This window comes from Halichoerus grypus, chromosome 7, assembly GCF_964656455.1.
Source record: "Halichoerus grypus chromosome 7, mHalGry1.hap1.1, whole genome shotgun sequence".
NCBI classification, from domain to species: Eukaryota; Metazoa; Chordata; class Mammalia; order Carnivora; family Phocidae; genus Halichoerus; species Halichoerus grypus.
The window spans coordinates 107,301,926-107,327,247 of NC_135718.1; the positions used below are offsets into that span (position 1 = coordinate 107,301,926).

Sequence of the window (25,322 nt, forward strand, 5' to 3'; positions counted from 1 at the left end):
ATGGATCTGAGCTTGCTCAGAAACCCTTCCTTCTCCAGCACCCCGACACCCAGCTCTTCCACCTACTCCCCCTTATTCCAAACTCCTGGCCATGTAGTCAACCTCCCATCCTGTCTCGTCCTGGTTTGGGCATTCTTCCTGGTCTCAATGTGCCGGCATGATCTCTGACTAAACACATCCCTTGGGTCTCCTCATGTCCCCCTGCCCTAGATGAAGACTGCCACATCCAATCCCCAGTCCTATAAAGCCCGTTCCTACTGCTCCCCCATATCCTGACCTTCCTCTCAGCACCCACATTCCCCACTGCAAGACTAAGTGATAGACAACTCCTAACTCTCGGGTCTAAGCTCCTGTCAGGTAGCCATAAGTGGTCACCTATTCTCTCACTGGTGGAACTATCTAGAATAGCCCCTCCCAAAGAGAACTACTAGATTGTAGAAACCTATGTAACTTTTGGAACACACCCTGAGAAATATTACTAAAATGTTTATTTATCAAGCAGGTAGAAAGAATGTGTCCAGGTCTAGGTTATAAGAACCTAGAGAAGTGATATCCTACGTCCGGGTCAGAAAGGAGAAATTGGAAGGATGCTTGGTGTGTGGGGCTTCCCAGTGCATCTTGCATTTCTCCCCACCACCCCTCCCTTGGTGGGGGGGAGGCCTCTCTGCTCCATTGGTCTCCTTTGCCAGCGCCCAGCTCACTCACCCACTCATAACCCAGCTGTAGGTCCTTGGGTCCATCTTGCTGGAGAGGAACAAAGCATGACCCCACAGGTGGTTCTTCATGGCCCACTCCAAGGCTTCCTGAAAACAAAAACACATCGCATTCAGCATGGCCCTCCTCATCTTCCTCTGCCGACAACACGTGATGGTGTTTGGGTACCGCCGCCCCCGAGCCATGCCCGCTGGGCTCCCAGGAAGACTCAGAGCCCCAGCTGTGAGTGTGCCAGAGCAATAGTGGGGAAATGGGCTCTAACTGGCATGTATTTCTCTCTAAGCTGTCCCTTCTCCAGCCTTCCCTTGAGAACAGAAGTGATGTGTGCCTCTTCCATGTCTGGCTCCTGGAAGCCCCTTGCCCAGTCCCGCATGCCCTTTTCCCCATCGGGCTGGCTGGAAGGAAGATGCTCAGATGGTACAGCTTCCTCCACGCGGAGTCCTTGAACTACTCCGTGGAGGAGGGCTGCCCCGCCGTTCTGTTCACCTGCCCAGGGCTCCCATGTGAATAGAAAGAAGTGTTTAAGCCAGTGTGCATAGCGGTTAACCTGCCCCACCTAATATTATAACTAATTGCTTGTTAACAACCAGGTGTTTGTTAGCTATCAACTTCACATGCCTAATGAATGACACCGCTAACTTGGTGAGATCAGTAAGAAGCTGTAAATTTTAACACACACAAAGACACACTCACACTCATCTTTTCATTCAATTTTCAGAATTATTTAGTAAGAGCTTAATTTATATTTGAGGTTTTGACCTGGTGTTAATAATTTCCTTAGTACTCAAAAATAATGTGATTTTTGGACAGGAAGTCACTAATGAGGTAACTTGAACTCCAGGTGCAAATTTCTTTGATCATCCCAACATCTCCCACACTATCTTATTTAAAGAGAGAGAACAAATTTAAACCACTACCATTAGGAAATTCAGCCTCACATCCGCTACAAGGAAAAATGACATTGAGTTACTCTTTTCATATGTTAAACTATTTCACAACAGTATTTTTTTAAGGGAATTACTAATAATTGGTTGGGTATTACCACTTTGCTCACAAATTTGCATCTCCAAAAATATAATTTAAGAGTAAGTGGAGAAACTGGGAAATTACCTTGAGGATATAAATCTCACACAGTGCCAGAGATGAGACGCCAGTCAAATATTAATAAAGATATGAAAGATATTTTGGTCTCCAGCCCCTCATGAGCCATTCTGAAATCCCAGAGTACTCTTCCTATCCCTGGCTCACCTTTGGGCCCAGGTATGACAGGTAGTGTGGTGGATGGTTAGAAGCCCAAGCTCAGACATCAGGCTGCCTAGATTTGAATGCTGGCTTTATTACTCAGTAATTTTCCTCATTTGTAAGTACATAAAACAAGAATAGAACCTAATCTAACAGGGGTTTCTATGAAGATAAATGAGACAATGCATGGAACATGTTAAGTAAGTGCCTGGTACAGAGAAAATTTTTTTAAATATTTGCTTTTGTTATCGTTATTGTTATGGTCATTACTTAATCTTTCTTAAGGAAAGAGATTATTATTGATTTATCTCTGTATCCCCCACAGGGTTCAACGCCTTAGAAGTAGTGGCTGCTTGGGGCGCCTGGGTGGCTCAGTCATTAAGTGTCTGCCTTCGGCTCAGGTCATGATCCCAGAGTCCTGGGATTGAGCCCCGCATCGGACTCCCTGCTCCGTGGGAAGCCTGCTTCTCCCTCTCCCACTCCCCCTGCTGGTGTTCCCTCTCTCACTGTGTCTCTGTCAAATAAATAAATAAAATCTTTAAAAAAAAAAAAAAAGTAGTGGCTGCTTAATAAATGTTTACTGAATAAATAAATCACTAGTGAAATTGCAGGTCCCTACTATATAGTGAACGGGATGGCTAGCATATGATCCCACTGATTTTCACTGAGTATCATGCCTTGCATTCATTTTCAAATATAACATCACTGGGGCGCCTGGGTGGTTCAGTTGGTTAAGCGCCTGACTTCAACTCAAGTCATGATCTCAACCTCCTGGGATCAAGCCCCACATCTGGCTCTTCGCTCAGCAGGGAGTCTGCTTGTCCCTCTCCCTCCTCCTCTGCCCCCTTCCCACTTGTGCTCCTCTCTCTCTCAAATAAATAAATAAAATCTTTTAAAGATAAACAAAATATAACATCATATACAAGTAAACAGAGATTAAAAATTCAAATATAAAGGTGAAGTTACAAAAGTACTTGAACTTTATTTTCATAACTTAATTTTAAAGTAGGAAAGCCTTTTTTTAAGATTTTGTTTATTTATTTGAAAGAGAGAGAATGAGAGAGAGAGAGAGAGCACATGAGGGGGGGAGGGGCAGAGGGAGAAGCAGACTCCCTGCTGAGCAGGGAGCCTGATGCGGGACTCGATCCTGGGACTCCAGGATCATGACCTGAGCTGAAGGCAGTCGCCTAACCAACTGAGCCACCAGGCGCCCCTAGGAAAGCCTTTCTAAATATCACCCCAAAAAAGTAATTTTGTACAGAAAGCCCTAAAAAAGTAAAGAGCTCCTACAAATCAATAAATGGAGATCAAAAATCAGACAGAAAAATGTAGAAAATCCATCACAAAAAAAAGTCAGATTGAAAGATATTAGACTTCACTTATAATAGGGGAAATGAAAATAACTACACTAAATTATATATACATATTTTTACCTCTCAGATTGGCACATATTAAAAGCTTGGAAACACACCGAATTGGTGAGAGTGGGAAAATGGGCACTCTCATGTATTGCTGGTAAAGTAATCGGTGAAACCTCTAAAAAGGCAATTTGTCACTTTCTCAAAATTTCAAGCTATATACCCTTGGACTCAACACTTCTATTTCCAGGAACTATTCTAGAAATCATATGTATATTCTCCCACATGGCAAAATGACTTTCATTGTCGTTGCAGTATTATTTGTAATAGCAAAAGACTATTAAATCATCTACATGTCAATCTATCAGGGTTTAGTTAAATTAATTATAATTTATCTTTAGAAATCTGTGCAGCCATAGAAAATAATGAAGAAGGTATTTATATGTTAAAAGGAGCAGGAATCAGGAAAATGTGGCCTGAAGGCCAAATTCAGCCTACTGTCTATTTTTGGTACAGCCCACAAACGAAGGATAACTTTTCACATTTTTAAATGACTGGAGAAAAAAATCGAAAAAAGAATAATACTTCATTACATGTGAAAATTATATATAATTCCAATTTCTATGTCCATAAATAAAACACAGCCACACCCATTCATTTATATATTGTCTGACAATAGCAGAACTGAGCAGTTGCAAATGGCCTGCAAAACCTACATTTAGTGTCTGGGACGCCTCGCTGGCTCAGTTTGAAGAGCATCTGACTCTTGATTTCGGGGTCAGGAGTTCGAGCCCCACATTGGGTGTAGAGATTACTTAAATCAATAACATTTTATGTATGTGTGTGTATATATATATATATTTATTGTCTGTCCTTTTACAGAAAACAATCCCAATATAGAGTGTTTTCTAAGATATTTTGTTAAATGAAAAAAAAAGTGAAGAAATGGTAGATAGAGGGTGCCTGGCTGTAGAGCTTTTGACTCGTGATCTTGGGGTTGTGAGTTCGAGCCCCATGTTGGGTGTAGAGATTACTTAAAACCTTAAAAAAAAAAAGAAAAGAAAAGAAATGGTATATAGTAAGCTGTTAAAAATGGAGAAAATAATTATGTATGCAGAAAATATCTCTGGATATTTCAGAGATAGCAATTCAGTGGCCGAGAGGATGGGGGCATCATTTTCCCCACTATATCCCTTTTAGCTTTTGAGTTTTGAATCATATTGATTCAAATTGATTTCCGTCATATATTCCAATATTTACATTTCCTTTAAGACTTTTGTAAAATGTGAGGGACGCCTGGGTGGCTCAGTTGGCTAAGTGTCTGCCTTTGGCTCAGGTCATGATCCCAGGGTCCTGGGATCGAGTCCCGCATCAGAATCCCTACTCAGTGGGGAGCCTGGTTCTCCCTCTGCCTGCCTCTTCCCCTGTTTGTGCTCTCTCTCTCTCTTTCTTTTTCTGACAAATAAATAAATAAATAAATCTTTATTTGTGTGAGTTCAACTTCAAAATTAAACAAGGCATAAAAAAATAGGTAAGTATGTGAGGTGATGAATGTTATTAATTAACTCCATGGGGAGGATCCTTTCACAATGTATTTGTGATATTTGTATATCAAATCATCATGTACACTTTAAATATCCTATAATTTTGTCAAATACCTCAATTAAAATTTTTTTGAATAAATAATATAAAGATTAAAATTGTCTAATTTACATATCAAACAATAAACAAGACATTACTTCATCTGTTAAATTAAAGTATTCAATATTGGTAGGCAAACATTAGATCTAGCTGGTGGGGACATCATCTGTAAAAAAATTTTCTGGAAACTAATTTAGTGTATATGTGAAGAACCTTTTTGTTGTTGTTGTTTTGTTTTTCTTGTTTTCTCTTTGTTTTTATCTTTTTTATTATTATTATGTTATGTTAATCACCATACATTACATCATTAGTTTTTGATGTAGTGTTCCATGATTCATTGTTTGCGTATAACACCCAGTACTCCATGCAGAACGTGCCCTCTTTAATACCCATCACCAGGCTAACCCATCCTCCCACCCCCCTCCCTTCTAGAACCCTCAGTTTGTTTCTCAGAGTCCATAGTCTCTCATGGTTCATCTCCCCTTCTGATTCCCCCCCTTCATTTTCCTTTCCTACTTTTTTTTTTAACATATAATGTATTATTTGTTTCAGAGGTACAGGTCTGTGATTCAACAGTCTTACACAATTCACAGTGCTCACCATAGCACATACCCTCCCCAGTGTCTATCACCCAGCCACCCCATCCCTCCCACCCCCGCCACTCCAGCAACCCTCAGTTTGTTTCCTGAGATTAAGGATTCCTCATATCAGTGAGGTCATATGATACAGGTCTTTCTCTGTGGAGCCCGATGCGGGGCTTGATACAGGGCTCAATCCCAGGATGCTGAGATCATGACCTGAGCTGAAGTCAGATGCCTAACCGACTGAGCCACCCAGGCGGCCCAAAAGATGTTATCTTTTAATGACAAGACTATATAATTTTTTTCTTTGTACCTTACTGAACGTCTTAAGTGCCAAAAAATGAATATATATTACTCATATAATTGGGGGTGGGGGTGTGGTTATTTTTTAAAAACCAGCATGGAGGGGCCACACTTGCCTTCTTCCTTCCGTAGTAGAGCAGTTTAGTGAATTTCTCTACGATCTGTGCAGGTGTCTCCACGCTGGGGGGAATCTCCCCGGTGAGCAGGTTCGGGGTCCCTGAGCTCAGCACCGGCCAGTCCTCATCCGTCAGGTTGATGAGGTTGGCCTCCGGCGGCTGTCTCTTGTACTTCTCCAGCTTCTTGCAGTCTTGCATCAGCAGTTCCGCGATGTCAGACCCCACCATGGACTACAAGGCAAAGAGGGTCAGCCTGAGGGAGGATCCTATTGTCCTTGTGCTCACAGCACCAGCACCAGGGCACCTGCCTTCTCCATGAGGAGGAGGACATGCAAACACAAGACCTTCCTTTCTTGGATTGTTGTATTTCAAACTTCAGCTTCACCCTCAGGTACTTTCTGCCTGTCAGAAGCCACAGAGATTACCAGAACTATGCACACTCTTACAGGTGTATTATGTGGTTGGTACAGTGACCCAAGAACTGTACGATAACCCCAGGCCAGTGGAGAAGGGCAGGGAAAAGATTATCGTTAGCAAACGGGGTTGACACCTGAGCAATTGTTCCCCCTGTGGGCCATTCATTGCTTCTTTAACATTATCTTTTACAATCATGCCATAAGCCGAATCTTCTCTATCCCAGAAAGACTTCAATTTCAATCCAGCCTGCACCTGCCCACCCACCAGAGCGATAATACTTTACCCCGTTCTGCCGACAAAGGAGAACCAACAATTGCCACAGTAGAGCTGAGTCTCTGCTCCTCTCTGTCTCAGATTTTAGGCTCTGAGCTGCTTTGTGCTGGCAAAATGTCATGATATCCACCTTGTGTACATCTTCCCTATGGAGAGATTTCAGGGAGCAAAGAATGAGGGACAGACTCTTTCTCTGCACAGGACCGCGGGCTCCTTCTGCATTATGAGGATGCCAGCAGAGGGTGAGCCAGATAACCCAGGGCTGGAGTACCGAGTCTGTAGTTTCCTTGTAGAACAGGAAGGGACCTCAGAGATTCTTCGTATACCCTCTCCATTTTACAGATGAAGAAACTGAGGCCCAGGGACTGCACGGGACAGCAAGCAAGAGCACAGACTTTGGAGTCAGACAACCCTGGGTTTAAATCCAGCCTGCCACTTCTCAGCTTATACAAGGTTCTTATCCTGTCTGAACCTCTGCTTTTTCCCCTAAAATAGGGATAATGAGAAAAAAACTACCTCCATATAAAAGGAATTAGGAAATTTTGTAGCATATACTAAGTAATCAATAAATGGGCAAATATTGTTTGGTCAAGGTCGTTCAATAATATCAGTCAAATTGGGACCAACCCCCTAGTGTCCACACACCTAGTTCGGCAATCTACCCCACATCCGTATACCTGTGTGCAGAAAGATTCGTCGCTCACCTTTACTTGAAGGAACTGTCAAAATACTATGGGCTTGGGGCACCTGGGTGGCTCAGTCAGTTAAGTGTTTGCCTTCAGCTCAGGTCATGATCCCAGGGTTCTGGGATCGAGTCCTGCCTCGGGAATCCCTGCTCAGTGGGGAGTCTGCTTCTCCCTCTGCCTCTCCCCCCACCCGAACCCAGCTTGTGTTCTCTCTCTTGCTCTCTCACTCTCTCTCTCTCAAGTAAACAAATAAATTCTTTTAAAAAAATACTATGGGCTTTTCTTGGTGGCAGAAGCTTCAGGATAAGAATAAGTTTATATGGTAGTGATGATATATACAGGGCTTCCCTACACTTAAAGCAGGCACAGTGGTGTTACCTCATTTCCTAAACAGCAAACTAAAGCTCAGAGAGGACTAACTGACCTGTCCGCCATGGGACCTCTAATTAGTAGGATGCAGGGACCAAGGACCGGGGCCCTCTGACTCCAGCCAGGACTCTCTCCACAGCAAGAGTGTCCTGAATATTTATCAGAAACAGGACTAGGAATTTAAAAGAAGTTCTAGCTCAATCCTGCAGAGGGCAGACGTGCACACTATCCAGAAACTCAACAGGAACCATGCTATTTCTCTCTCCAGAAAAAAGGCAAGAATTTTTTTCCCACTCTAAACCACTTGTCTGTGATTTCCCAGGCTGTGCTCCACTTTTCTACCAGTACCTATTAAGTTCTCAGAACGCTAAAACCTCCTACCGTGTAGCTCCTGCAAAATAGAACTGTTTTCAGATCTTTAATCTTAATTTTTCTCTCGGCCCTTCAACTATCAAATTGCTTGTCAAAATGGCTCAGGCCACATTTGTCTCTATCTTGTTGCACAGAGTATTCTACTCCACGTGGGATAGACATTTTCTTTCAAGGAAGCCAAACAAATCCCCAAAATGCTGATCTGGGCAGGCAGATTTTGTAGGTTCAAAAACCCTCACTTGGCAGCTCTTAAGATAATTTACCTGATTAGGGGTCCTGAGAAAGTCCTCAGCTCTTCTTGTTCCTCAGAGTAATTAAGAATAACCTGGAACGAAAAATCAGATTTGGCGTTTGAGACTATGTCCACCCAAGGCCCCCTCAGTCAAGTCCAATATCAGAACCCATGGCTGCCGTCCTGGGATGTGGCTCAGTGCCTTGTGCGGGACACAGGAGGACAAAAGTGAGTTCTCCAGTTGCTGAAAGGGAGCCAACAGCATCTCAGGAGAAACATAAATCTAGCCTCACTTCTTTGAGAGAAGATCCCTACCCTTTCCTTCCCAAGACATGCCCCCATCCATGGAGTGCATGGCCCCCTTCCCCCCAAGAGCACCCCATTCCCAGAGATGCCCAGGCTCAGGCAGAGGGAAACAGAAAGCAGCCTGCCAGCTTCCTGGGACACAGAATCTCGTTTACCTCCATGCTGTGCAGTTCCACAAGGGCTGTTTGTCCATCCCTGGGAGACCTGGGACCCACACACACCAGCTGGCCTCCTGGCCCAAAACTCACTGGCACATGAGGGACGTAGAACTTCATGGGCTCCTTGGGACCAGCTGCCGAGACATCCTCTGACCAACAGACACAGGGGCACCCTGTTAGCATTCCTGTGACTGCTTGTCTTTACCGCAGAAGGACACCACAGACATGTTTCTATCCAAATCCCACCTGGGCCAAGATAAGCCTCTGGGTGGGTGGCGTAATTAGAAGAAGCGTGTGCTCCAAGTCAGAATTAAGCCTCTCAGAATATGTCAGAATATAAGGTGGGGATTTGATGGTTTGGTCCAAATGGGAAAGCACCAGGCCCAGACTCCCCATGATGGCGAGAAGCTGGGGACTCTGGCTCTCATGGCCCCAGTACTCATGACCCGTCTCCTACCTCCAAGCAAAACAATTATGCTATGTTTTGTATGCCTGCCGTTGCATTACCAAACTGACTCTGGTCTTCACTTCCTGCACCTGTTACATTTTAAAAGTATCTCCGGTGCCTCCTCTCCCAGCCTGACCCTGATGGCTAGAAGCAGGGTTCCCTTCCAAGAATCGGCTCTGATGCAATCTCCAGGACAAGAGAAAAGGTGAGAAATGGAGCCAGAATGGTGCCTCTGCCCAGGAGACCACCACGCGTGGTTGAGGCAGGCAGTGAGCCACTCTTGGAAGGACGGAGGGAGGGTGACTTTCCCAGAGGTTGCCACCCGGCCCTCTTCTCATCAGACTTCACCCATTCCTTAGGTCACCTCAGTACCCACCGGCCTGAACTGGACTCCAAGCTGCTGGTGCCCTGGGCTCGTACATCTCAGACGCATCGCCGATGTACTGGCTGAGCTCGTAGGCGCTGGAGCTGAGACCGGACTCGTGCTGCTGCAGAAGGTTGGACTCGTCGGCCAGTGGTGGCTGGAAGTTACCGGCAATGAAAACACATGGGAAGACCCAGAAGCACTTTCAGAGAGATGGTCCTACCCACGTGTTCCTTCAAAGCAGCAAAATCGAAACTTTCAAATAAATACATCAAATGTGGATGTGTCGCAAGGAAAAGAAGTGCTCGTTTAATCAACAGGTGTTTGTGAAAAAAATGAACGATGGCCTAGTGGAAAGGGTGTAGGCCCTGAGGCCAGGGGACCTGAATTCAAATGCTAGCTTTGTTGGGCGGGGCACATGGCTGGCTCAGTCGGTAGAGCATGTGACTCTTGATCTTGGGGTTGTGGGTTCGAGCCTCACAGGGGGTGTAGAGATTACTTAAAAATAAAATAAATAAATCTTCAGATCCCAGCTTTTTCAACACCTGCTGTGACCTTAGATGAATGACTTAGGCTGTCTGAGCTCAGCACCCTCATCTGTAATATAATCATATCTGCCCTGTAGAGTTCAAGTACTTCCTCAGTCATTCATTCACCAGCTACCGAATGAGCACCTGCTATGCTCCAGGCTCTGCGCTTTCCCCGGGGATACAGGTGTACAAGAAATTCATGGAACTTACAACCCAGGAGGATAAAAAAAATAGATGCAAAAGCCCTTTGCACACTGTAAAGGGCTGTTCTTGTGTGTGGCTGTTGTTCCTGTCGGCATATATTGCACAGTGTGTGCCCTGCCCTGTTGAGCATTAGGTTTACAGAAGAAAATGTTCTCAAAAAGCAAACAGATCTCAGGGCGCCTGGGTGGCTCAGTTGGTTAAGCGTCTGCCTTCGGCTCAGGTCACGATCCCGGGGCTTCTCCCTCTCCCTCTGCCCCTCCCCCCTGCTCATGCTCTCTCTCTCTCTTCTCTCTCTGTCTCAAATAAATAAATAAACTCTTAAAAAAAAAGCAGATAGATTGCATCATGGAAACAAAATTAATATAAGACTGTCAAAAATCAAGAGCTTGTCTCTGCAGTATCTTTGCCACTTTCCCATAAATCTAAAATTATTCTAAAATTAAAAGTTTAGGGGCGCCTGGGTGGCTCAGTCGTTAAGCGTCTGCCTTCGGCTCAGGTCATGATCCCAGGGTCCTGGGATCGAGCCCCGGATCGGGCCCCCTGCTCGGTGGGAAGCCTGCTTCTCCCTCTCCCACTCCCCCTGCTTGTGTTCCCTCTCTCGCTGTGTCTCTCTCTGTCAAATAAATAAATCTTTAAAAAATAAAATAAATTAAATTAAATTAAAAGTTTATTTTTAAAAATTTAAGAACTCCATTTTGTGGCCCCACTGGTATACCCGGTAAGATTTCAGAAGAGAGAGTTGGAAGAGTCCAGACAGGTTTCAAGCTCTGCTTTTCAGACCTGAATTAAAAGATTCTAGCAACGCCCCGCTTCCCAGGTAAACCAAATTGCCCGTCCCCTGGGGTACTGGGAATAGTCTCTCCTCTTGCCCCGCAGCTCGGAGCGACTTGGGTGACATTTCCTGCTCCAGCCAATTTGACAAAAATGCAAAAGGGCCAGATCAGGGCCCCAGACCCATAAGATTGAAATAGGGTGGCAGGAAAAGATGGAGGTCTGAGGGGAGGCTCTGCAAAGAGGGGAGGATGGGACCCCTCAGACTGCTGGCCGCTGGACCCCCCCTCCCAAAGGCCCCGCCCTGCCACTGATTCAGTGTCGGTTGTGACTGTCACAGCCCAGAGCCCCCACATCACTTCAGATTACCTTATTCTTCTGGGTTCCAGGTAGCAGGCTCTCCGGAACTAGGTCCTCAGGCCGATCCTGTCCAGTGTTAGAAGCAGCGCTGTCTTTATAAGGGTTCTGACTCTTGGATCTGCAGCAAAATGACGGCAGCAGGTAAGGGGGGTCCTGGGTAAGCTAGCAAACCTGAGCTGCTCTCCACAGAGGCTCTTGGGCTGCAAAGTGTGGGCAGCATCAGGCTGTCCTGAGTGCCACAGGGAAAAGGGCTGTCCTCCCTTTGCTCCCCTGATCTATGAATACGAGAAAAACAGGAGCTCCTGGGTTCCACAGTGCAGTTACTAGAAGTCACCCCAAACCCTGCGGAAAGGGGCTGGTCCCTACAGCCAGTCATCCTGGACTGACTTAAATCAGAGCAGCTGGGTTGGCGAGTTGGGCAGACAAGGTAAAGGCACCAGGCCTAAGGTCATCGGGGCAGGTGCTTGTGCAAAAGACTCTTTTCTGCCCACCTTACCCCAGGGCACATCCCATTCTCGGGGCACAGGAGTGGGCAGAGGAGAAACACCCCAGCTTCAGCCAGGACCCAATTCTGACAACTTCTGCAAGGGCACCTCTGCTCTGAGGCCAACATAGAATTAAGGCCCTCCTGTAAGGTGGACCTCAAGTAACCTCACCAGGACTCAGATGACCCCACGTTTGGGAGCCGCCCGTCAAAGTTAAGACTCCACTGAAAGCTGGCCTCGGTCACCCTGGGCTACTCCACATCCCTATGGCCAGAACAGAAGCAGACAGGGTTCTGAAGATAGAGACAAGCACCAGACACCATAAGACTTGCCTAACATAGCCTGAGTTTGGCCGCACCATGTTGAGCTGGCCTCTCCTTTCACACTTACAGACTACTCTGGTTGTCGTGATGCTGCTCACTGAGGTACTTCTGATCTCGGTGATCTTCCTGCCAGATATAAGGACTCTCTCCCCTTGGCACTGCACCCTCAGAGAAAACAAAAATGAAGACAGGTCACTTCCTACTCCTAAAAGGTCAGCCTTCACAGCCTCGAGCTGTGAAGCTGAGTTACTGGAGCACCATAGGTATGAAAACGTATTTGCCAAATTGGATACAATAGAGAAGTGAGAGCTAATGATGGAGGTCAACAAGACACCTCTCAGTCCTCCCTGAACCAATTAGCATGGCTCAGTACAACTGTATAAGCATGGAGATCGTGTGTGTGTGTGTTCAGTGTTGAAACAGATTTCCCTTGGCTGGCAGGTCAGAAGCTGCCAACAGCACATCCCTAGAACCTTATTATCAGTAATGGGTATAAATTCCTGTTGGTGCATATCTGCCACCCTCAAGGTCGATGATGGTCAGACTCATCACAGCCCAGCCACACACTGGACAACCGCATTGCTAAGAACTGATTTCACTAGTTAAAAATAGAGCTACCCTATGACCCAGCAATTGCATTACTGGGTATTTACCCCAAAGATACAGATGTAGTGAAACGAAGGGGCACCTGCACCCCAGTGTTCATAGCAGCAATGTCCACAATAGCCAAACTGTGGAAGGAGCCAAAATGTCCATTGACAGATGAATGGATTATGAAGATGTGGTTCATATATACAATGAAATATTACTCAGCCAACAGAAAGGATGAATACCTACCATTTACATCGACATGGATGGAACTGGAAGGGATTATGTTAAGCGAAGTAAGTCAATCAGAGAAAGAAAATTATCATATGGTTTCACTTATATGTGGAATATAAGAAATAGTGCAGAGAATGAAAGGGGAAGTGAGGGAAAACTGAATGGGAAGAAATCAGAGACGGAGACAAACCATGAGAGACTCTTGACTCTGGGAAACAAACTGAGGGTTTCGGAGGGGAGGTAGGTAGGGGGATGGGGTAACTGGGTGATGGGCATTAAGGAGGGCACGTGATGTGATGAGCACTGGGTGTTATATGCAACCGATGAATTATTGAACACTACATCTAAAACTAATGATGTACTCTATGTTGGCTAATTGAATTTAAATTTAAAAAAAAGAATTGACTTCACTGTTACTTGGTCAGACTATAATCTTGGCTATAAGGAGGAGTAGACGAAAAAATGGGGTTGAAGTGTGAACTATCCATAATCCTGGTAATGTAATGGTAGGTTCAGTACTATCACCGACACGTACAAGAAAAATGGCTCCTTTCAGTCTCTTCTCAAGACATCTAGCAGTAGTGTCTTTGCTGTGACCTGCTGTGGCCTCATCTGGCCAAGAAAGAAGCAGGTGAGGACAGGGGCTCTACCTCAGCGGAGCAGGATAGCCAAGGTGAGGCTCTGAGCAGGCCCTGCCTACCAGATCAGCTGTACCATCCCAAAGGCTCCATGGAGATTATTCCATACCTCTTTCTTCCTGCAGCTGCTGCGGGTGTCCATGGTAGTAATAATTTCCATAAGCATATTCTTCCCTTAGGGTTGAAGAATGATAGCTCCGATACAGATCCTCCATGCCTGGCCTAAAATACCGCAAAGAAGGCCAGCCAGTCAAGGATGAGATGGTAAAGAGAAACCAGTGGAGGACTGGACAACTTCACAGGACAAAACTGTGACCTCAGTCTAGAACCTGCTTTAAAACCACAGTTAATTCTAGATCCTATAAACAGAAGATGCAGAATCAGAGCAGAAGTAGGGCCTTTGTTTCAGAACAAGGTTGGGATTTTTATAGCAAAACCATAGCCAAGTGTCTCATTCTCCTTCCCCGTGATTCCTCCTACTCTTCAAATACATCCAACAATACACGATGTTATCTTAGAAAACCCTGCCCTAATTTTTTTAAAGATTTTAGTTATTTATTTATTTATTTGAGAGAGAGAGAGAGAGCAAAAGAGTGAGCAGGGGGAGGAGCAGAGGGAGATGGAGAAGCAGACTCTGTGCTGATCACGGAGCCCGATGCAGAGCTTGATCTCACAACTCCAAGACCATGCCCTGAGCCAAAATCAGGAGTAGGACGCTCAACTGGCTGAGCCATCCAGGCACCCCTACCCTGCCCTGATGTTATCTTAGAATGCCCCTTCCTCAGATGACTGTGTAGGTACCCGATGCACCACTGTAATTCCCATGCATATTACGTACATGAGGAAATGAGATGAAGAAGTCACATTGGACTCTCTTAAATCTGATTGCCTTTATTGCCTCTGCCCTTAACATACTTTCCTTTGAGAATTCAATACAAAAAGATTGGGGAAAGGAATATCATGTTGTTAGTCTTTTTATCAATTACTAATTCTTTAGTATTTAATAGGAGCAAATGCTTTACAATAACTGTCATTATTTCAACCTAAGTCTGTAGGCAGGTGAATATCCCACCTGGAAAAGCCAAAGTGGAACATAGATGGCTTCAAATATTCCATAAAATATTAAATCTTCTGCTATCAATTAGAATTCAGGAATAGGAATTCCAGATTCTCCTAGAATTACCTCACTGATACCTCTTCGTTCTGAACTTGGAGCCTGCAACCCTAGACCTGCTTTCTCTGAGGCTAATTTCATTTTCTCAAATGTTCTATGTATTCATCCAATACATATGTGTTCTGTGCGTCTATCACACCCTAAGTTCTGTTCTAGGCACAGGGTCTCTTCTTGGTGCTGGTCATGTCAACGCTCACAATGCTAAGAACTTTTTATAGGAATTTCTAGGACAAACTTTTCCGAAATCTACAAATATTACCTTTTGCAATCCCAGAGTAAGAGGGGCTCATCTGCTGCCTTGAATCCACCATTCTTTCTGCCCTCTGCCCTGGCCCCAACACCCAGTCACACTGTCATAGCCTCTTCAAGAAGCCCCACGAGGGGACATAGAGGAGGGAAATACTATTTTCCGTCACATAACTCCAATGTGGGAGAGGAAAGTGTTTAGCGAAGTCAATGTAATCAGGTAGAGGAGGAAATAGAAGAAAAAGAGCAGGAATAAAAAGAAAAGGAAGAAGGAAAGGAATAGTCTATTCAGAAGCACTTAGGAGTTGGGTGAATTCCAAGCTCTAGAACCATACCTTGAATACAACTGACTGGGATAACCACCTTCATAATAGTCAACCCCGGACACAGGCTGATGATGCCTTTCCCCAGGCCTGGACACGTAACGGGGCTGCTGGTGGTCTCTCCTGGGGTCCTGCTGTGACGGGGGGCTCCCGTGGTACCTCTCTCCATTGTGCCAAGAGTGAGGAACGGGCCGATGAATTCCATCTCTCCGAAGGCCTTGGCTTGGATCCTTTGCTGGTGCTGTGGGCCTCCCCCATGGCTGCCGCGGCCACTGGGGAGCCCAAAATTCCATCCCTGACCCTCAGAATTACTCTCGTGTTTTTAATCGGTTGTGTAGTTATTTTCTCTTCCTGCAGACGAAAAAATAAAATAAAAAGGTCACCATTTTAGGCTTATATCCAAACGTGATGACTGATTAGGTTTTGCGAAAAAAGCACCTACGGTCCTCAAATCTTTTATCTAAAACAAAACACACAGATACTGATATAGAGATATCTGGGAAAAAATGTCAAGCAGATATATGAAATAAATAACAGGCTAGACAATTATACTGGTGTTGCACTAAAAATTAAAAAATATATTTGGAGTGGGGCGCCTGGGTGGCTCAGTTGGTTAAGCGACTGCCTTCGGCTCAGGTCATGATCCTGGAGTCCCTGGATCGAGTCCTGCATTGGGCTCCCTGCTTGGCAGGGAGTCTGCTTCTCCCTCTGACCCTCCCGACCCTCTCCCCTCTCATGTGCTCTCTCTCAAGTAAATAAATAAAATCTTTAAAAAAAAAAAAAAAATATATATATATATATATATATATATATTTGGAGCAACAATAGATGTGGGAGGCAGGGGAGACAGAGAACAAACAGAGATAAAGCTCTAAAACACTATCAAAGTATTCTAATTAAATACATGTTTGTTCATTTATCCCACCAGCAATTATTCCTTCAACAATTACTGTGGAGGCCCTCAGCTCTCAGAGAAACAGGTGAGCTGAGAGCTTAGCCAGAGTTTAAATCTTAACTCTGCCACTTATTCACTAATTTTTTCAAGCCTCAGTTTCCTTGAGAAATAGAATGGGGACCAGAAGGACTGGCTTTGCAGGGATATTGTCAGAATCGGTGATAACTTATGAAAAGCGCCCAACACACTGCCTGGTATATGGTAATTGTTCGTTGTAACAGTAGTTGATGTTATCAGAGCTAAGATTAGGGCAGTATGAATGGATGAAGACATTTCCTAAACAAAAAGAAGCTTAAATTGACCTCAAGAGACATCTTTTCTGAATCCTTAACCTCTTAGAAGAACAAGGCTCTATAATGTGGCCCTGGCTGCCCCTCCTCCAAGGGAATCAAGTTTGGGATTGCTCTCATGACCAGCTAGCCAGCCATATCTCCGTGATCTTCCCGGCTGGAAATTTTTAAATCTGGAAGTCTCCCAGCGTCAAATTAATTTTCCCCACTTATTCTTCAACATGAGAAATAGCTCTGAATACATATCGTCTTCCAAGTTCCTCTGCCCCGTATCACAGAGGGGCACCTACTGCCAGTTGCCTTCAGAGGGAAAGCTTGGGGATTCTCCTACCTCAGGAGAATATATTAGCTCAGTCAGACCCCATGTTTTTTCTCTCTTGGGAACTGTTTTAGGTTGAAAGATTCTGATCAAATACAGTTAACTTGCTCCCACTCCTGAAACTCCCAGTCTAACATAAAAAATTGTATCAGAACAAAAGGTCAAAGGGTATATGTTGAAATCAAGATATCACTGTGCTTGAATGCCATGGGGCCAGGGTCCACAGCTATGAAGCTATGAGCCAAGAGCTATAAGCAGAACATAGGAGAAGAGAAGTGCCTTCCACCTCAAGATCAATTACAGCTCAGAAAAACTTGTACCTTCCTTCCTGTGTCAGCCCCCTCCCTTGAAAATAGCCAGGTGCCTTACAAGCCTTTTCCAGCGAATCCCAGCAAAAGCCAAATGCCCCAACACAGTGAAAGGGCACATGGGTCTTTCCTGAAGGTCCGTGGAACTTAATACCATTTGGACGCAAGTAAGCTCAACAAGAAGAAAGCCTCTTTTGCCTTGTCCCCAGATATTTTCACTAGACAGCCCTTCTTCAGTCTCAAAGGCACAATACCTGATCCCTTGGCTGAAATCACATCATTCTGTTGCTGACATATCAACTCCCATAGGTTAGACCTCAGGTTATCATTAAGGACCCCAAATGAAAAGCACCCACGATTCTCAAAGTGGAGACCTCGCATCTACGGTGACAAGCCACATTTTTGCATTCACGTAAGTGACCCTCCCTGCCCCCAGCAGGGGTGAAATTGCTTTTCCTAATCTGACAGTACAGCACAGCCAAGAGAAAGAGAGCAAGGGGGCTGGCGTCCCCACACACCTGCTGGGTGGCTTCCCCCCTTCCTCCAGCGCCGCTTCCTCCAGCACTCTCCAGGCCCAAGAGCGTCTCTCTCCTCTTGGGGAATGTCAAAGTCCAGGTGCCACATCTACCGAGACTTACCTGGCCTTCAGATCTCCAGCCCGTCAGGTGCCTGTTGCAACCGCCCAGCCTCCACGGAGCTGATTCACTAGGGCGAAGTCCAGCCCCACTACTTGAGTCTGGGACAGGCCTGACCGGGCGCATTTGCTCAGAACCCCGCCGGAGGCTGGTGCATCTATTTGCCCGGTCATGGGCTGAGCCCTTGTCGCTTGCATCCAAATCCCAGAGCAAACAAGGAACAGAGACAGCAGGGAGAGGAAATGCAGAAAGCCTGAGGCAGCCTGGCCTGGGGAGAAGCACACCACCTGTGGGGTGTTGACTCACGGCCACTGCGGGTTCTAGCGCTCAACCTCTGAGTCCGCTTCCTCCTCTCTCAAAGATGAATAAGAGGGGCGCCTGGGTGGCTCAGTCAGTTAAACGTCTGCTTTTGGCTCAGGTCTTTGTCTCGGGGTCCTGGGATGGAGCTTCGTATCAGGCTCCCTGCTCAGCAGGGAGTCTGCTTCTCCCCCTTCCGTTGCCCCTCCCCCGCATGATCTCTCTCTCTCTCTCTCTCTCTCTCTCTCTCTCTCTCAAATAAATAAATAAAATCTTTAAAAAAATAAAATAAAAAAGGAGTAACAGTACTTAGCTTCTGAGAGTCATTATGAGGATTAGATGTTAGTAAAGTGGCACATGATATAGAAATACATATGCTCTATAAATAAGTAGGATGCTTTTCCTTTCAAAAAAGATGAGCTAATTCCACTGGTGGAGGCAGGCAGAGCCCTCACTGCTGGGTGGTAATCACCTGGTTTGTCTGGTTCGGGGTTTTCTCATTCGTGTTTCTCTCTGTTGGGTTCTGGTTGTGGCAGCAGATGGGAGGCAAATGCCCGACATTGCACTGAAGGCACTGAGAAGTTTTCTATTACAAAAAGAAAATCATTGTTTGCATTTTAAAAATGCATTTCTTCAGGCAAACATAGAGAAGCTTATGTCCACTTTTGAATCACTGTTTTAAAATTCAGCAAATCATCATGTTAGACACCTTAAGCTCGCATAATGTTATATTTCAATTATATCTCAATAAAGGTGGGGGGAAAATAAATAGAATTCAGAATTTGCTCTAAAAAGGCCCAAATCACACATTCTTTCAACAAACACTTCCTGAGGGCCTATTACCTGCCAGGACTTGAGACAGGTAACTATGAAAGACACAGTCCTTGACTTCAAAAAGCAGAAACAAGTTAACCTCTCATGTTGCTACTAGTTCAGGGAAGACCAGCTTGGGTGGGTCTCATGGTCAGAGAAGGTAACATACCTAAACTGTAAGATTTTGTCTCAGACCCCCAGCTGACTCCTAGGGCCTGGCAGCTGGGTGTAGAATTCTCTGACCACAGGAATGGTTTCTTACCCCACTGGTAAGCCATTGGCTTTTTTAATCCTCCTGAGAAGAGGTACTAGAGAAGGACACACACATTAGCAGCAGGAATCAGAAGAGGGCTGATTATGACCCAGACCCAGGTATTCAATTATGTTTTCCAGTATATCACAATAATATTCCTGAAAATCTGATGTAACTCTTCTGGCTTATGACATGGTGCTGGTCCTGCCCTGAGCACCAGCTAGCTACAATCCTGGAATGTTAACTCTGGGCGGGACCTTGAGGTTATTCTAGTGACTTCACTTTGTTGATGATAAAACTAAGATCCTGAGAAGTGAAGTGATTTACCTGAGACCGCAAAGCGAACTGGCTCAGTCAGGATTACGGTGGTATGCTGGCATTACCTTGCGCCGGGCTTCCAAGAGCCCATTTAAGAACATTCAGGAATGGTGTGAGCCAGTAGTTAAACTACCGCTAATCTGGAATCCACCATGGTGGGAGGATTTACACAGAAACTCCCAAATGCTACAAAGCCAGGTTGTTGTTGTTGATTTCAGAGGGCCAGTTTAGCAGCATACTGAGGACACCCCAAAGTCCTCCTTCCTGATTCAGTGTTCTTCCAACTACAGAATTATCATTCTGTTACTAGCTTTCATTGCACAGCTCTCGTTTAAACATCTAGCCCAGTTATTCCAAATGCTCTTTTTGTGACATCCCAAAGCATCTCTAATTATCTCAAGAGTTATTATGAAACTCTTCAAACACTCACCAACCAAAATTAATTTTAATTAGCTTCAATTATTTCATACTGACATATGGCATACAACAGTTATATGGGTCATGGAATGAAATAAATAGTGGTGGGATCTCACCGCTTCAAAGGTTTGGGATTTATCAATCTCTGCCTTTCCCAGCCCCACATACCTACAGTTACTAAATCTTTTAACCTAGCAGCTCATTTCCTCCTGTTTCTAACCAAATCTGCCCAGCTTGACAGTACATTAGCAGCTTGTCCCCACCAGGAGGTGGGCTAAAATTAGTCCCGTCACCCCAAGTCCTGGTGGCAATGCCCTTGCATGATCCCATAGGTTTCCTCATGCTGGAACAGCTACAGTTTTCACATTATCCCCTTCCCCAGGTGTCCTGTCCTCATGTCTGACTCCTGCTCTTCATTCTAACTATCCACTGGAATTGGAACCCGGGCCGCTTGCTAATTGATGTGAATTTTCTTTCCCAATCTCTGTTCCCCTTTCCAAATGCCAGGACACTGATGAAAGTCTTGCTTCACATAGGAGTAACTACCCTGATTTGACACCTGTCTAACAAAAGTATCATCGCTGCTAGTAACGCTGTTAATCTCTCCCCACCGGACTAGTGCTGATAGATGTGAACACCCACCTAGATCCAGGTCAAATTGGCCATGAATCTGTGAGCATTATGATTTAATGACTGCTTACTCTTGCAAGGGACAACCCACCGGCTGAGACGTGCCCCAGGCTTGACCCCATTCCTTTACTAAAAGTAAAAATTTAGAAAACAGACTGAGAGGTCCTATGTCAACAAGTTAACAGCAATTATTTGTCTGGGTCACGGGATTGTGGATGATTTTATTTTTCTCTTCTTCCTTGTCCATATTTCCTAGCTCTTCCACAATAAACATGTTATTTTTAAAGAAAAAAAATCAACTAACATTATTTTTAATCAGTATTCGAGCCAAACGTGTCATTGTCACGTCAGCAATGATTATGCACCCATATGCAACAATTATGCTAAAATGGGGCAGTAACTCCCCAAAGTGTCCAAGATTGCTTAACTGTGCTCAGCCTGCTCTTCTGGAAAGAAGATTCCAGAAGTCATTCATTCACTAAACAGATGTTTATTAAACATCCACTATATGCCCAGCATTGTCACATGCATAGGAGATAAAGATAAATAAGGTATAATCCCTGCCCTGTAGAAGCTTTCAGTCCAGTGGAGCAGTAGATATTCAGACATGGAGAAGAGGGGAGAAACAATATATATATACACACAGGCTGTGTGTGTGTGTATAACATACATACATATATATGTATTTTTGTTTATAAAACAGAATTGACATGAAATGATACTCTGTTGAATGTAGAAAATTAAGAAAGAGAAATGGAGAACAATTCCAAGTTTCCAGGCTGTCGAGAGGGGACCATGCTGCCTTTTGTGGGGGGGGGGGGAATAATAATCTTGGAAGAGGAGCCACTGTGGTGGGGGAGACACCTCCTGTGTTGGATTTGCTAACGGAGGGGTCTGTGGGCAGCGGTAAGAGTGGTCAAGAAGTAGTAGACGCTAAGAGTCTAGAGCTCAAGACAAAGGTCTGAGGAGGGAAACAGGGTGATTGAAGCCACAGGCATGGGTAGCGTTGCCTAAAAAATGCTGGGAATTAGAAGACAGGTCCCAGTGAGGAACACTGACATCTAAGAGCTGGATACAGAAGAGGAGCCCATGAAGGAGAACAGGGAGGGGCCGGGAAGGTAGGCAGAGAGCCAGGGGTGGATGGTGTCCTGGGAGCCAGGGGAGGTGATGGCTCCAAAAACAGGAGCGTGCTCAGCAACACCAAACTTCTGGGAACTGTTGAGAAAGGCAACCAGCGGGAAGTGTTCTCCACATTAGTGGATTTAGCAACCAGGAGATTTGATGATCATAACCTGACCAAACGATGGCCAAGGGAGTGAGGAATTCAGCACAGAAGTCACTTATGCAGAGAATGGAAGGTAAGGAAAAGGAGACTGCTGGGAAAATCCCTCCATCTAGAAGCCTGGATGTGAAGAACAGGGGCAATCGCTGGGGCTGCTATGGGACACTCAGCTTGGAAGAACCAGGCTAGTGTGGACAAGACTACAGAAAGTTCCATGCTGATGCCCATGGAGATACAGAAAAGAAACAGTTACAGAAGGAGTAAATCCCCAAAGAGGCTGGTTATATGGGATGCGGAGTATAGGAGCAAAAAGTGAACCCAGCTAAGAGGAAGGACACCTCTTCTTTAAGAAAGGGCTAGGGAGGTGGAGCTGAGCACAGATGGGCACCAGCTATGGAGAATTCTCCGTGGAATAAACTGCCAAGTTCCACTGGCTAGAGATCAGGGAGCATTTGGTAAGGGACTTGATAATGAGGGTTTGGATCAGCCTGCGTGGAAGGTGGGAATGGGCTTTCGCACGAACGTGTGCTCAGAGGAACAAGCGGGTTGGAAATGCAGCTGTTACTGGAGACCTAGATGAACTTGAAGCTCCACGGGCAGCCTGCCCAGCTGCGCTTCGTTCCACGCTACACCCGCCCACCGTGCACAGCACGGTGCCTGACAAGTGACACAGGCTCAGCAAAGATTTTATTTATAGATGAGTGGACACCTCGCAGTGACAGCAGCAACAGTCTAACCGTCTGATTTACCCAGTAGTTTTCACTTCCTGAGCATAGAACTAAACTTTGAGATGGAGTTTCTAGAGAAAGGATAAGAGAATGTTGAGGCAGTAAGTTCAGGGGACTGACCAGAGAGTGGCTAAAGGGATGGCATGCGGAGACGAGACAGAAACAGATGCAAATTATCTGCACACCTTGTTAAACTGAGGTCCCTACATATATCTAAGAGACATGCTCCAATGGGATGGTGGGGGAAAAAAGAACATTAAATCACAATTAAAACAAACAAACAAACAAACAAACCTCTTAGTCACAGTGGGCATGACTGGATAATGTCCACACCTGCATTTCCAACCACGTTTGAGCAAGCATCGCCTATCTCTGACTCTAAGAATGAGTCAAGGGGTGAAGGTTTAGGGCAGAGCAGCCTCTTGACTCCAGCAAAGCCACCACTAGGAGCCAGCCTTGGAGATCTGGGGCTCGTGGCCTCGGCCAGTCATTGGCCACCAAGGCTTTGACCCCTTCCTCCAGGTAAGCCGGGTGCCAGGCAAGAAGCAGAGCACGTGTGCCAGTCAGCAGTTCCAGTTAACAGGGAGAACGTGTGCCAGGAAAACATGGTCTGAGGGCCAGAGACAATTAGGCTGGCACAGGCACCATCAGCCACCTGCCAATCCTGGGACTGTGGCTCTTAGAAGTGGATGTTTGGGCACAGAGATTTCCTCCAGGACCAAGGAACACTGTGTATGCACAGTCCTTTAAATGCCACCTGCCTGGCTGCCCGCAAGCCCGCCCTCCCTGCATCCTACTTCTTAGCTCTTGGCAGAAGTACATCACTCAAGAAAAAGAATGACTCCATTCTTCCCTAGCAGCCCTGGGTTGGCAGAGGTGGCCCACCTTCCCCTCACTTTACCACCCCCCATTTTATGAGCGGGTGGCAGCTAGATGCTGCTGTGACTTCTGACCTCACATCAAGTGCCAACGGGCTGAGGTGACTCACACAGCCACTGCACAACATAAAGGGCTGTCATATCCTCAGAGCGTTCTCTGAGCCAGCGACGCTGATAGGACATAAATTCCCCAGAGGAGCAGGACAACTTATCCTGGCGGCCCCAGAATAAGCCTGCCTGGGAGGGAATCTCAGCTCCCGCTTCACGATCTGCTGGCTACGTGAACTGGCAAGTTACTCTGCGTCTCCTTGTCGTCATCTGTAAGATGGGGACAAGAATAGAAGTGACCTCACAGCGTTATTATAAGGGTCTAACTAGATTAACACTTCCAAAGTGTTTGAGGTATAGTAAATACTCAATAGCTGTTAACTGTTATTTCCGTGGAAAAACTATAAAGTGCCTAGGAACTGCGTGTGCCCAAGTCATCAGGAAGGGATTAATTGAGTATCCATTACTGCTGGGAAATCCACAGGTTCTTAATCCAGTGCTCGCCCAACCCCCACTGAGCCAGGAGATCGGGGGAAATTATGTCAAATACTACATAGGACAAAAAGAATGGATTAAGGTAGGGGCGCCTGGGTGGCTCAGTCGTTAAGTGTCTGCCTTCGGCTCAGGTCATGATCCCGGGGTCCTGGGATCGAGCCCCACGTCGGGCTCCCTGCTGGGCGGGAAGCTTCTCCCTCTCCCACTCCCCCTGCTTGTGTTCCCTCTCTCCCTGTGTCTCTCTCTGTCAAATAAATAAATAAAATCTTAAAAAAAAAAAAAAGAATGGATTAAGGTAAGATCATCAGAATTAGAAACTTCGACAAAGTACAGCCCAGTGCTTCTCACACCAAAGTACCTGCAGCCCCAGGAAGGATGTGCAGGATGCCACAGGATAGGCACCAGTTTTAATGTATAAGCAATTTTTAAATGTATTTTAACTTTAAACAAACGCAAATATGGTATTATTGAGTATTAAGGAATACAATTCAAATCTGCATTAATTTTTTACTATGAAGCATGAGACTTCAAAGAAATTTCATACTTGCAATGGGACAAATAGACACCCACATGCACTCACACATTCACACCCACGTACCCTGCACCCTCCAGATCACTCCTGCCATTTGCTAGAAATGTGTAAGAGACTCATTCTGAACAAGAGCAGACATTCAGACACCTAACTGATGAGCTGGAAAGAATCTCTAGAAAGCATCCATCCCTGCAGGTGAAGCAATATTTAAGCCAGGGAGAATCAGGCCAAGTCCTCACTCACATTCAGCTCTTCGCATCTGCAGACCCCTGGCATTCCAAGCTCTCCTGCTAGACTCAGATTCTCTGTTGCATAAAACACCAGAGAGACCCAGAAGCCCAGGGACTCTCTCTCAGTTCACCTGGGGCAGGATGTGTTGTCTCTCCAGTGAAGGTGGGTCCTCAGGCTCCTTACGGAAACACGCCCCAATATTTTAGAGTCAAGATGCCCTTCCTGGGGCTCCTGGGTGGCTCAGATGGTTAAGCATCTGCCTTCGGCTCAGGTCATGATCCCAGAGTCCTGGGATCGAGCCCCGCATCGGGCTCCTGACTCAGCGGGGAGCCCGCTTCTCCCTCTCCCTCTGCCTCTCCCACTGCTCATGTTCTCATTCTCTGTATCTCTCTGTCTCAAATGAATAAATAAAATCTTAAAAGAAAAAAAGATGCCCT

General features: G+C 45.6%; 2 protein-coding genes across 9 annotated transcripts in view; both read right to left on the bottom strand.

Moving 5' to 3' along the window:
• The window catches only part of SEC16B (SEC16 homolog B, endoplasmic reticulum export factor), a 56,175-nt gene that overhangs the window by 22,820 nt on the left and 8,033 nt on the right, over positions 1-25,322 (bottom strand). For 3 of the 8 annotated variants that reach the window (XR_013449847.1, XR_013449848.1, XM_078078008.1), the window contains exons 1-11: positions 17,847-18,261; positions 15,469-15,807; positions 13,823-13,935; positions 12,321-12,411; positions 11,455-11,563; positions 9,593-9,737; positions 8,766-8,917; positions 8,336-8,397; positions 6,656-6,791; positions 5,956-6,186; positions 706-803 (exon numbers count right to left, since the gene is read on the bottom strand). Coding sequence is in view for 6 of the 8 variants with exons in the window: in XM_078078008.1 (XP_077934134.1) it covers positions 706-803; positions 5,956-6,186; positions 6,656-6,791; positions 8,336-8,397; positions 8,766-8,917; positions 9,593-9,737; positions 11,455-11,563; positions 12,321-12,411; positions 13,823-13,935; positions 15,469-15,749 (1,418 nt within the window). In the remaining 2 variants the exon portion in view is untranslated. The other 5 variants (XM_078078009.1, XM_078078010.1, XM_078078011.1 and 2 more) reach the window with 5 other exon arrangements.
• The window catches only part of LOC118525239 (quinone oxidoreductase-like protein 2), a 53,454-nt gene continuing 51,972 nt past the window's right edge, over positions 23,841-25,322 (bottom strand). Inside the window, exon 9 of the mRNA XM_078078016.1 lies at positions 23,841-23,897. Coding sequence (XP_077934142.1) covers positions 23,856-23,897 — 42 coding nt within the window. The 3' untranslated portion in view covers positions 23,841-23,855. The remainder of the gene's footprint in view (positions 23,898-25,322) is intronic.